At 41.6% G+C, this 13239-nt stretch overlaps 1 protein-coding gene across 2 annotated transcripts in view; it reads right to left on the reverse strand.

The window, feature by feature from the left end:
• LOC133546986 (gastrula zinc finger protein XlCGF8.2DB-like) overlaps window positions 1–13239 on the reverse strand; it is a 119001-nt gene that overhangs the window by 97303 nt on the left and 8459 nt on the right. Inside the window, exon 3 of one of the 2 annotated variants that reach the window (XM_061892834.1) lies at window positions 636–2943. The exons of the other annotated variant lie outside the window; for it this stretch is intronic. Within the exon in view, the coding sequence (XP_061748818.1) occupies window positions 1748–2674 (927 nt within the window). The 5' untranslated portion in view covers window positions 2675–2943 and the 3' untranslated portion in view covers window positions 636–1747. Of the gene's footprint in view, window positions 1–635; window positions 2944–13239 lie in introns of those variants that run through there. 2 annotated transcript variants of the gene reach the window in all.

Raw genomic sequence — 13239 nt, forward strand, 5'->3', positions numbered from 1 at the left:
TCCTTAGTTCCTGTCAGCACTCTTATTTTGGTCCAGCTTCCTGTTTGTCTCCCTGTGTGCTGTTTTTCCCTCAGCTGCGGCTGATTGGCACCTGGCTACACCTGGCTACAATCAGCCCGCTCCTATTTTACCTGCTTTTTTCCTCCGGTCAGTGCTGGATTATTGTCGTTGCCACATGTCGCACTTGTCTTTGCTACCTGTCGTATCTTGTCTTGTCCATGCAGCGTTGCTGTAAGCTATGTTTGATTGCGGTTTTTAGCTTACTGCCTTTTGTTCCCTGCTTCCAGTTTGTTTTCTAAGTACAAGTACGACTTCTGTTTTCCAAGCTAAATTTCCTTTTTGTTTTCTAGCTCCCATGCTAGCTCTCTTGGGTTGTTATCCTCCCATGTGCGTGCTTTTTGTTTGTACCCTTTGTTTGGTTTTGTTCTAGTATTTTATATTAAAACCATGTTTCCTTATTCAATGCCTGACTCCGTCTCCGCATCATGGGGTTCGTCAACAACAAACTTTGACAGGAAGTGGGAGGAAGCCGGGGTACCCAGAGGGAACCCACACATTCACGGGGAGGACCTGCAAACTTGAGTCTTTTCAAAAGCAGACTTTGTATAAAACTTTTACAATATATGTATAATGTAGCCTGCATGTTACTTAAGTAAAGCACTGTACAAGTATTAAGTAAACAATGAATTATATAACTGGGCTAGATCAGAAGAAACTCAATTCAGCTCTAGGAATGGAGAGTAATGAAGACTGAACACAGGTTTTATGTTTAAATGGTACCAAATTATATTAAAGAATTATAGGGAAAAAAAACAACAACAAAAAGACATGTAAATTGGAATGGCCATTCACATTTTCAACATTAATTACAGAAGGTTCAATATTTACAATGTGATACAGTACTTGATTCAGTCCTTGTTTTTACCAAGAATGGTATAGGCGCAACACGACACTTCATTAAACGACCTCGCAAAGTCCAGGTGGTGGTGGCAGTGTCCAGAGGGGTTTTAGTGAAGGTAACGGGGTAAATGTGAAAGTTCAGGGAGGACAGAAATGAACACGTTGCGTTATGGAAAACCAAAGGGAAAAAACAGAGCGGCTGCTGAGGAGCCTCCTAGCCGCCCGGCTCGGTTGGGTGGATTCAGTTGGGTTGGTTCAGTTCCAGGCATAAAGCTTCAGGCTCTAGCTCGCCATCCAACATGGCCAATTCCGCAGATAAATCCCACTTAAACACTCTCGCACGACGACCCACGGCTTCAGTAGTTGGCTCCTGCAGCAACGTCTCTCTCGCTCTTCCTGGAAGCAGCCCACTACTGGATTTTATGCTTCCCGCAATAGGTCACGTGACCGCGTGACGCACGCAAAGACACGAAAATAAATAGGATATTTAAGTAAAATGATATTTAAATAGAAAGATATTTAATTAGAAATAATATTCAATGGGGTTTTGAGAGGATATTTAAATACAATTATTTAAATAGGAAGATTTAATTACAAAGAATATTCAATGGGGTTTTAAAAGGATATTTAAATGAGGATATTTAATGGGGTTTTGTCACCCAGGTTACAATAAGGTATGTCTCCAGTGTGTGTTCTCATGGCTACTTTCAATGTGCTTTTTCACACAAACGCTTTAACACATTCTGAGCAGGAAAAAGGTTTTTCTCCAGTGTGTGTTCTCATGTGTACTTTCAAAATGCTTCATTGTACAAAAGCTTCACCACATTCTTAACAGTGAAAAGGTTTTTTATTCATTGTGTATTCTCATATGTGCTTTGAAATGGTCCCTTCGGGTAAAATCTTTACCGCAGATTGAACATAAAAATGTTTTTTCTCCAGTGTGTATTCTCATGTGTGCTTTGAAATGGTCACTTCGAGTAAAAGCTTTACCACACATTGAACATGAAAAAGGTTTTTCTCCTGTGTGTCTTCTAATGTGTGCTTTGAAAAGGTGCCTTTGAGTAAATCCTTTACCACAGATTGAACATGAAAAAGGTTTTTCTCTAGTGTGTGTTTTTGTGTGGTTTACCAAATGTCCCTTCTGGGAGAATCCTTTGCCACAAACTGAGCATATGAATGTTTTTTCTCCAGTGTGTATTCTCATGTGTCTTTTTAACTCTGCTTTTCGCGCAAATCTTTTACAGCATTCTGAGCAAGTAAAGGGTTTTTCTCCAGTGTGTATTCTCTTGTGTGTGTTCAAATGTTGCCTATGAGTAAAATCGTTACCGCAGATTGAACATGAAAAAGGTTTTTCTCCAGTGTGTGTTCTCATGTGTCTTTTCAAATCGTACCTCTGAGTAAAATCTTTACCGCAGATTGAACATGAAAAAGGTTTTTCTCCAGTGTGTGTTCTCATGTGTCTTTTCAGAAGACTATAGTATTTAAAGGTTTTGTGACAGAGAGAAGATGGGAAGTGAGTGTTGTCAGTGTGACATGTCTTATCATCTTTAGAGTCTTCATCATCAGTGTCAGGAGAGTGTGACGTTGTGTCCTCACTATCTGATAGTGGAGCTAAGAGCTTGTCTGCTTGTGATCCTCCACAGTGGTCTCCATCAGCTTCTGTTGTCATGTGTTGTGTTGAGCTGCTGCTTGGAGGCTCCCCCCCTCCCCTCTCCTCACTTTCACCTTTCACCTCATCATCTTCACTCTTCACAGGGACACCAGTCACTGGCATCTTGGTGACATCAACCTCCTCCAGTCCTTCAAGATGCTCTCCCTGCTGACTGATGCTGTGTTCCTCCTCTTCCTCTTTAATGTGAGGGCTCAGTGGATCCACCGCTTCCTTTTTAAAATGGGGTGTCAGTGGGTCCTCCTATTCCTCTTTATAAAGGGGGGTATGTGGGTATTCCTCTTCCTTCTTAATGTGGAAGGGCTGTGGCTCCTCCGTTCGCATCCTGAAGCTCCACTTCTGTTGCTCAGGGTGAAGATGTTCTTCACAGACATCTGCAAGACAAACACAGCATCTCTGCTCAGTCACACAATGCATTCAGTACTTTTACATGCACTTAGGAAAAACAAGTTATTGTAAGAACTGTCTTGAAATCTCAGTGACACACAAACACGCTGCTCTTAACAACATTATTCGCAGGAAAAGAAAAACAAACCAGGACAACAGGACTTTTTACTATGGATGAACGATATGGTTTAAATTAGATTTTGCGATTAAATTATTTCATGTAGAATTACTAATAGAACTATCTTAAAACAGGTTACACAGGCTCCTAATTTAGTTGATGAAATATGCAGTGAAATAATACATAATTTCCAGTATTTTTTTTCCTCGAATAAAGTAACCAGATATTAACAGTAAATAAACAAGTACATTAATAAAAATTGTTTGATAAAATAATACAATTAGAAATGACACAATATGTAACTGCATATGTCAGCTGCCAAATTAGGAGCATTTTTTAACCCGCTTTGAAATTATTCTATTATCAATCATATAACAAATTATATATTGTGACATATATTGTAATTAGGATATAGATTTGAGGTCATATCGCCCATACCAAACATTGGTTCGCCGAGTCATTTTGTTTGGCCCACCAAATATATTTAATTTTTATATTCTTCAGATGTGTGTGTATGTTTAAAATGTTGTACTCCTGTTCTACATCACGTGGAAGTGTCATGTCATGGGGATGGTGTGCTTTTAACTAAGGGTGTGACGATGAACATGATTCTTACACGTGTGTACTTCATGTGTATATGAATGTACTTTCCCTTGTGTGCTTAGTTTGACTGTAACTTCATAGTGGATAATATCTATAAACAACCTCAATTGTTTTACATCTTTAATTTGAAGGACTGTTTACTTATCTGACAAACTCAAAGGAAACTGCACTTTTTTAAAATGTCGCCTGTCATTCACAATCCTTATGTGAGACATATTTTTTAAATATTTATGAATTCTAATTAGTAAATAAACATGAACAGAAATCAGCTAATATTGGAGTCAATGGGAGCTCCTCTATTAGACCCACAAAGTCCTCCAAAAAACATCCAAAAACTGCCAACTATACTCATTTTACATTTTGTGACCTGAATATTAACCAAGTATTAGTGATATTGTTATTATAAGTGCTAACGTTAAAGGCCTACTGAAAGCCACTACTAGCCACCACACAGTCTGATAGTTTATATATCAATGATGAAATATTAACATTGCAACACATGCCAATACGGCCGCTTTAGTTTACTAAATTGCAATTTTAAATTTACCGCGGAGTGTCTTGTTGAAAACGTCGCGGAATGATGACGTGTGCGCGTGACGTCACGGACTGTCAGGAAATATTAGCTTAGCATAACACACAGCTAAAAGTCGTCTCTTTTCATCGCATACTTACACAGTAATTTGGACATCTGTTCTGCTGAATCTTTTGCAATTTTTTCAATTAATAATGGAGACTAAAAAGAACAGTGCTGTTGGTGGAAAGCGGTGTATTGCACCTTTGTTTTTAACACAGAGCGGTCAAGCGAACATGTTTCTCTACGTCAACCAGCATGTTTTTGGATGGGAAAATTGTGATATATATCTTACCGGAGACATCATTGGATTATTCGTCCTCCTGCAGTAGCTGTTTAAAAGGCAGCTGTGAGCTTGGCTCCTCTGCTTCTCTTTAAGACACTGGGTGTTCACCGCAGCCATCCGACCTCGAGGTATGTCTTTACAATCTCACTAAAACACTATTAAAAAATAAGCAGATAAGGGATCTTCCAGAATTATCCTAGTAAATGTGTGTAATTACATCTGAAACGCTCACAATGCCGCTGCCCGGAGCCGTCGCTTTTTATTTTATTTTATAAAAAAAAAAAAATTCTAGTCTTTCGCTATCAATATCATCATCCACAAATCTTTCATCCTCGCTCAAATTAATGGGGAAATTGTCGTTTTTGTAGGTCCGAATAGCTCTTTCCGCTGGAGGTTCCCATTATAAACAATGTGAGGACGTGAGGAGCCCTTACCCTTGTGAAGTCATCGTCTGCGACTTCCGGTAAAGTCAAGGCTTTTTTATCAGCACCAAAAGTTGCGAACTTTATCGTCGATGTTCTCTACTGAATCCTTTCAGCGAAAATATGGCAATATTGCGAAATGATCAAGTATGACACATAGAATGGACCTACAATCCCCGTTTAAATAACAAAATCTAATTTCAGTAGGCCTTTGAGGACCTACTTTTAGCGGCGCATAGATCACAGAAGTAACTAGCTTATGCTGCTGTATTGACATATTGAGCTGCTTTCTCGCCTCTAAGAGGGTGAAAGCTAATTCTAGATTATATAAATCATGCTTCTCACTTATGTAGTAGAAGGTTGTGGACATAAACCGAGAACTTGGTCAACTCTGACATCCAACTTAGACCTGGAGATGGCAAGAAAGATTCGAAAATACGCTATTTTGCACCCACCCTTTTTTAACCATTTGTGAGGATTAATTCTTCATCTAAACGGGAAGATATGAACATACCATCAGTCGGCATCCCACTGAGAGCAGACATTGTATGTGTAAAATGAGAAAGATATGTAAATATGACATGTTATTAAGAGTGTGACTACATTACATATATACTTACAGTGTGTATTTAAAGGGGAACATTATCACAATTTCAGAAGGGTTAAAACCAATAAAAATCAGTTCCCAGTGGCTTATTTTATTTTTGGAAGTTTTTTCAAAATTTTACCTATCACGCAATATCCCAAAAAACAGCTTTAAAGTGCATGATTTTAACCGTCGTTATATCCGCCTGTCCATTTTCCTGTGACGTCACTGCGTGAAGCCAATACAAACAAACATGGCGGATAGAACAGAAAGCGACATTAGCTCGGATTCAGACTAAGATTTCAGCGGTTTAAGCGATTCAACAGATTACGCATGTATTGAAACGGATGGTTGGAGTGTGGAGGCAGATAGCGAAAAAGAAATAGAAGAAGAAACTGAAGCTATTGGGCCATATCACGACAGACATCGGCAACGAGGACGAATTCGGCGATTGCCTTCTAACCAACGATTGCATCTTTTGACCACTGGTGCAACTTGAATCCGTCAATTGGTATGTACTTGTTTGGCATTAAATGTGGGTGGAGCGAAAGGCTGGATGCAAATATAGCTACAAATGAGGCATAATGATGCAATATGTACATACAGCTAGCCTAAATAGCATGTTAGCATCGTTTAACTTCCAGTCATACCGTGAGCAAATATTTCTGATTAGCACATAAGTCAATAACATCAACAAAACTCAACTTTGTGATTTCGTTGACTTTATCATTGTAAATGCATCTGCTTTGAGTGTCGCAGTATATCCACACATCTCTGTGCCATCTCTGTCGTAGCATCGCTATCGTCGGTAAGGTGTGCAGAACAAACGAGGGACTTTCGCATCTTTTGACCACTGGTGCAACTTGAATCCGTCCATTGGTATGTGTTTGTTTGGCCTTAAATGTGGGTGGAGGGAAAGGCTGGATGCAAATAAAGCTACAAATAAGGCATAATGATGCAATATGTACATACAGCTAGCCTAAAGAGCATGTTAGCATCGATTAGCTTCCAGTAATATGTCTGATTAGCACACTCCACGTAAGTCAGCTGGTGTTGTTACACCCTCCGACAACACACCGACGAGGCATAATGTCTCCAAGGTACGGAAAACAGTCGAAAAAACGGAAAATAACAGAGCTGATTTGACTTGGTGTGTGTAATGTGTTTGAGAAAATGGCTGATTGCTTCCCATTGTGACGTCACGGGTGAAAGGTCATTGCTCCGACAGCGTTTAAATCGCCAAATCCACCCTTTTAGAGTTCGGAAATCGGTTAAAAAAACATATGTTCTTTTTTCTGCAACATCCAGGTATATATTGACGCTTACATAGGTCTGCTGATAATGTTCCCCTTTAAAATGTTAAAGGTGGATTTAAAGGCCTACTGAAAGCCACTACTAGCGACCACACAGTCTGATAGTTTATATATCAATGATGAAATATTAACATTGCAACACATGCCAATACGGCCGCTTTAGTTTACTAAATTACAATTTTAAATTTCCCGCGGAGTGTCTTGTTGAAAATATCGCGGAATGATGACGCGTGCGCGTGACGTCCCGGGTTGGAGGGGACATATTAGCGCAGCACCATTTGCGGGCTGAAAGTCGTCTCTTTTCATCACGCAATTAAACAGTATTCTGGACATCTGTGTTGCTGAATCTTTTGCAATTTGTTCAATTAATAATGGAGAAGTCACAGTAGAAAGATGGAGTTGGGAAGCTTTAGCCTTTAGCCACACAAACACACGGCTTTACTATGGATCAGAACGGTCAAGCGAACATGGTTCCCGACCACTTGTCAACCGGCAGGTTTCGCTGAGAAAATTGTGATAAAAACTCTCCTCTTACTGTAGATCAGCCGAGCTTGCGCCGTCCATGCAGCTGCCGTCAACTTCCCTCAGAGACTGACGTCAAGACACCCGTGGACACACCCCTCCGACTATCAGGTACTATTTAACTCACTAAAACACTAGCAACACAATAGAAAGATAAGGGATTTCCCAGAATTATCCTAGTAAATGTGTCTAAAAACATCTGAATCCATCCCAATGCAATCGCCTTTTATTTTAACTTATTTTATTTTATTTTTTTTCTAGTCCTTCGCTATCAATATCATCATTCACGAATCTTTCATCCTCGCTCAAATTAACGGGGAAATTGTCGTTTTCTCGGTCCGAACTACTCTTGCTGCTGGAGGCTCCCATTAAAAACAATGTGAGGACGCGAGGAGCCCTCACACTTGTGACATCATCGTCTGCGACTTCCGGTAAAGGCAAGGCTTTTTTGTCAGCACCAAAAGTTGCAAACTTTATCGTGGATGTTCTCTACTAAATCCTTTCAGCAAAAATATGGCAATATCGCGAAATGATCAAGTATGAAACATAGAATGGACCTGCTATCCCCGTTTAAATAAGAACATTTCATTTCAGTAGGCCTTTAAGATGTTATTTAGAGCACTTTGAAAGCAGAATAGAGCGGCTACCAATGACTCAATTGCTCAAGGTTTATTTTCTATTGAGGATGCATTAACCATCGACCTGCTCAGTGGCCTTTTGGTTAGAGTGTCTGCCCTGAGACTGGAAAGTCATGAGTTCAAACCCTGGCCGAGTCATACCAAAGACTATAAAAATGGGACCCATTGCCTCCTTGCTTGGCACTCAGCATCAAGGGTTGGGGGTTAAATCACCAAATGTTTCCTGAGGGCGGCCACCGAGGAGCTTTTAACTACCTCGGCGACCTCGGCCCAAGAAATAGGAGAGCCCACCACAGATTTTCCAGGAACTGCTTCCTCATACAAAGATGTGTTGGTGGGATTGAAGAGGTCTTCTAAGTATTCCCTCCACTGATTAACAACAGCCGCAGTAGAGGTCAGCAGCAAACCATCCTCACCATACAGTGACAGTGTACTGCTTCCCACCCTGAAGCGGCGGATGGTGGTCCAGAATCGCTTCGAAGCCGCCCGGAACTCGTTTTCCATGGCTTCCCCAAACTCCTCCCATGTCCGAGTTTTTGCCTCCGCGACCGCTGAAGCCGCACTTCGCTTGGCCAGTCGGTACCTGTCCACTGCTTCTGGAGTCCCATGAACAAAAATGACCCGATAGGACTCTTTATTTAGCTTGATGGAATCCCTCACTGCTGGTGTACACCAGCGGGTTCTAGGATTACCGCCACGACAGGAACCAACCACCTTGCGGCCACAGCTCCAATCAGCCGCCTCGACAATAGAGGCACGGAATATGGTCCACTCGGACTCAATATCCACTGCCTCCCTCGTGACATGTTCAAAGTTCTTCCAGAGGTGGGAATTGAAACTCTCTCTGACAGGAAACTCTTCTAGGCGTTCCCAGCAGACCCTCACAAGCTCACCACAAGGTGGTGATTGGTAGAAAGCTCTGCCCCTCTCTTCACCAGAGTGTCCAAAACATGAGGCCGCAAATCCGATGACACAACTACAAAGTCGATCATGGAACTGCGGCCGAGGATGTCCTGGTGCCAAGTGCACATATGGACACCCTTATGTTTGAGCATGGTGTTTGTCATGGACAATCCGTGACAATCCGATAACAAAGCACCACTTGGGTTCAGATCCGGGCGGCCATTTTTCCCAAGCACGCCTCTCCAGGTTTCACTGTCGTTGCCAACATGAGCGTTGAAGTCCCCCAGCAGAACAAGGGAATCAGCGAGGGAGCACTCTCCAGTATTCCCTCAAGGGAATCCAAAAAGAGTGGGTACTCTGAGCTGCTGTTTGGTGGCTAAGCACAAACAACAGTCAGGACCCGTCCCCCCACCCGAAGCCATGATGTTGTGTGCCAGGCAGGCTTCACTAATATAAGAGTAGCTATCAGCTGGCAACAACCCTTGACTAGATAAGGTGAGTGCATTATCATCACAAAACTGTATTAGGTGTCTTGCATTATCAGAGCTGCCATCAGAAATATCAGCATTCCAGTCACCGACCACATAAATACACGTACAGTGATTATCCTGTATAAAATAATTAATAAAAGCAAGTTTAAACATGGATTCATCCTCATTGTCTTTACATTCATACGGAGTGTACACATTGAGAACAATAAACTCCCTATTGTCGGACTTATACTGAACAGCAATACACTTCGAACCTAATAACACTAATAACTGCATCGTGCTTTTTGTGCCAGAGCACAGCAACACCTCCCGCTATCCTCCCTCATACAATTCCCATCATTAATATAATTCAACAGCCCCAGGTCTAGTTTTGGGAGGAATGTCTCTTGTAAGCCTAACATGTCAAAGTGGAGCAGCAGGTTGTCAACAATTACACGCCGAGCCCGGTCCCCGGCGCTGGATATTAGATTTTTGTTTTCTCTTTGGCCTCAGTCTGGATCCCCTCTCCAGGGTCCCAGGCTTAGACTGATTTTTTTTTTCACCTCTCCTCCTATTTACCAGTTTCTCACCTTTTTTTTAAGGGGCGGCGGAAGTTGGCAGACCTGTTCTGTCTCCCTGTAATGTTTGTCTGCTCTTGAATGGGATTGTGCGGAAAATATTAAATTATCCTCTGAGATTATTAAAGTGTTTCCGATTCTGATTGTGTTTCTATCAGCCATCTTCAAACATAATTAACTTTCCAGTACAATTTCTTAAATTTTGGTTCGCCGAAAGTTTTATCAGTCACAAATACTGCCTCAGTTTGCAATCGGACAACTTTACCGCGAGGAGGCTATTGGAAGAAAGACTTTAGAAAGACTTGCGTGCTAGACTTGCTAACTAGCATGGGAATACGTCGGCGGCTACATCCAGCGGCCTGTGAAGCAGGGGAGTCTAGTAGCAGCGGGGGCCGTCTACGGAGCAGACGCCAGCGGTGTAATCGGAAACGCGGATGCCGAGCGGGGCTAAAAACAAAGCAGAAGGCTAATCCCCACAGAACACCACTTTCCTCCATCCCGAAGACGGATTTAGATGGAAAATGCGAGACTACTGGTCTGGGTAAGGAGTCAGTTAAATTAGAACATGTTTTTTCTGCTTTGAGTGTTTCAGAGTTGGACATGTGTTTTACTGAGGTGGCTAACTATGATGCATGCAGTTTATCAAAGCAACAAACAAACAATCGGAAAATCCCCGTTACTGAGGTGGCTAACCATGATGTGTGCAGTTTATCAAAGCAACAATCAAACAATCGGAAAATTCCTGTCGTATCAATTCCTAGACATGGTCGTAACTATACTAAATGCACCGGGCATAATAAACACAACATTATTAATATTGCTACTACGGATAATTTGATCAAAAACTCCCTAAAACAGCCCACTACCTATAATATAGGTTTTTTAAACATAAGATCATTGTCTCCGAAAACGTTGTTGGTTAATGATATTATCAGAGACAACAATCTTAACGTCATCGGTCTCAGCGAAACCTGGCTTAAACCAAACAACTTTTTTGCGCTAAATGAGGCATGTCCTCCTAACTTTACACATGCGCATATTGCCCGTCCGCTTAAAAGGGGTGGGGGGGTCGCACTAATATACAACGAAAACTTTAACCTTAGTCCTAACATAAATAATAAATATAAATCGTTTGAGGTGCTTTTTATGAGGTCTGTCACACCGCTGCCTCTACACCTGGCTGTTATCTACCGCCCCCCAGGGCCCTATTCGGACTTTATTAATGAATTCTCAGAGTTCGTTGCTGATCTAGTGACACACGCCGATAATATAATCATAATGGGGGACTTTAATATCCATATGAATACCCCATCGGACCCACCGTGCGTAGCGCTCCAGACTGTAATTGATAGCTGTGGTCTCACACAAATAATAAATGAACCCACGCATCGCAACGGTAATACGATAGACCTAGTGCTTGTCAGGGGCATCACCGTTTCCAAAGTTACGATACTCCCGTATACTAAAGTATTGTCCGATCATTACCTTATAAAATTCGAGGTTCAGACGCATGTTCGTCAAACTAATAATAATAATAACTGCTATAGCAGCCGCAACATTAATACAGCCACAACGACAACTCTTGCTGACCTACTGCCCTCGGTAATGGCACCATTCCCAAAGTATGTGGGCTCTATTGATAACCTCACTAACAACTTTAACGACGCCCTGCGCGAAACCATTGATAACATAGCACCGCTAAAGTTAAAAAAGGCTCCAAAAAAGCGCACCCCGTGGTTTACAGAAGAAACTAGAGCTCAGAAATTATTATGTAGAAAGCTGGAACGCAAATGGCGCACGACTAAACTTGAGGTGCACCATCAAGCATGGAGTGATGGTTTAATAACTTATAAACGCATGCTTACCTTAGCTAAAGCTAAATATTACTCAAATCTCATCCACCGTAATAAAAACGATCCTAAATTTTTGTTTAGTACGGTAGCATCGCTAACCCAACAAGGGACTCCTTCCAGTAGCTCCACCCACTCAGCTGATGACTTTATGCAATTCTTTAGTAAGAAAATTGAAGTCATTAGAAAGGAGATTAAAGACAATGCGTCCCAGCTACAACGGGGTTCTATTAACACTGACACGATTGTATATACGGCGGATACTGCCCTCCAAAATAGTTTCTCTCGTTTTGAGGAAATAACATTAGAGGAATTGTTACAACGTGTAAATGGAATAAAACAAACAACATGTTTACTTGACCCTCTTCCAGGGAAACTGATCAAGGAGCTCTTTGTATTATTAGGTCCATCAGTGCTAAATATTATAAACTTATCACTCTCCTCGGGCACTGTTCTCCTAGCATTCAAAAAAGCGGTTATTCATCCTCTTCTTAAAAGACCTAACCTCGATCCTGACCTCATGGTAAATTACCGACCGGTGTCTCACCTTCCCTTTATTTCAAAAATCCTTGAAAAAATTGTTGCGGAGCAGTTAAATGAACACTTAGCGTCTAACAATCTATGTGAAACCTTTCAATCCGGTTTCAGGGCAAATCACTCCACGGAGACAGCCCTCGCAAAACTGACTAATGATCTATTGCTAACGATGGATTCTGATGCGTCATCTATGTTGCTGCTCCTCGATCTTAGCGCTGCTTTCGATACCGTCGATCATAATATTTTATTAGAACGTATCAAAACACGAATTGGTATGTCAGACTTAGCCCTGTCTTGGTTTAACTCTTATCTTACTGATAGGATGCAGTGTGTCTCCCATAACAATGTGACCTCGGACTACGTTAAGGTAACGTGTGGAGTTCCCCAGGGTTCGGTCCTTGGCCCTGCACTCTTCAGCATCTACATGCTGCCGCTAGGTGACATCATACGCAAATACGGTATTAGCTTTCACTGTTATGCTGATGACACCCAACTCTACATGCCCCTAAAGCTGACCAACACGCCGGATTGTAGTCAGCTGGAGGTGTGTCTTAATGAAATTAAACAATGGATGTCCGCTAACTTTTTGCAACTCAACGCCAAAAAAACGGAAATGCTGATTATCGGTCCTGCTAGACACCGAACTCTATTTAATAATACAACTCTAACATTTGACAACCAAACAATTAAACAAGGCGACACTGTAAAGAATCTGGGTATTATCTTCGACCCAACTCTCTCCTTTGAGGCACACATTAAAAGCGTTACTAAAACGGCCTTCTTTCATCTCCGTAACATCGCTAAAATTCGCTCCATTCTGTCCACTAAAGATGCTGAGATCATTATCCATGCGTTTGTTACGTCTCGCCTCGACTACTGTAACGTA

Source organism: Nerophis ophidion, unplaced genomic scaffold, assembly GCF_033978795.1.
Source record: "Nerophis ophidion isolate RoL-2023_Sa unplaced genomic scaffold, RoL_Noph_v1.0 HiC_scaffold_56, whole genome shotgun sequence".
In the NCBI taxonomy this organism is placed as follows: domain Eukaryota; kingdom Metazoa; phylum Chordata; class Actinopteri; order Syngnathiformes; family Syngnathidae; genus Nerophis; species Nerophis ophidion.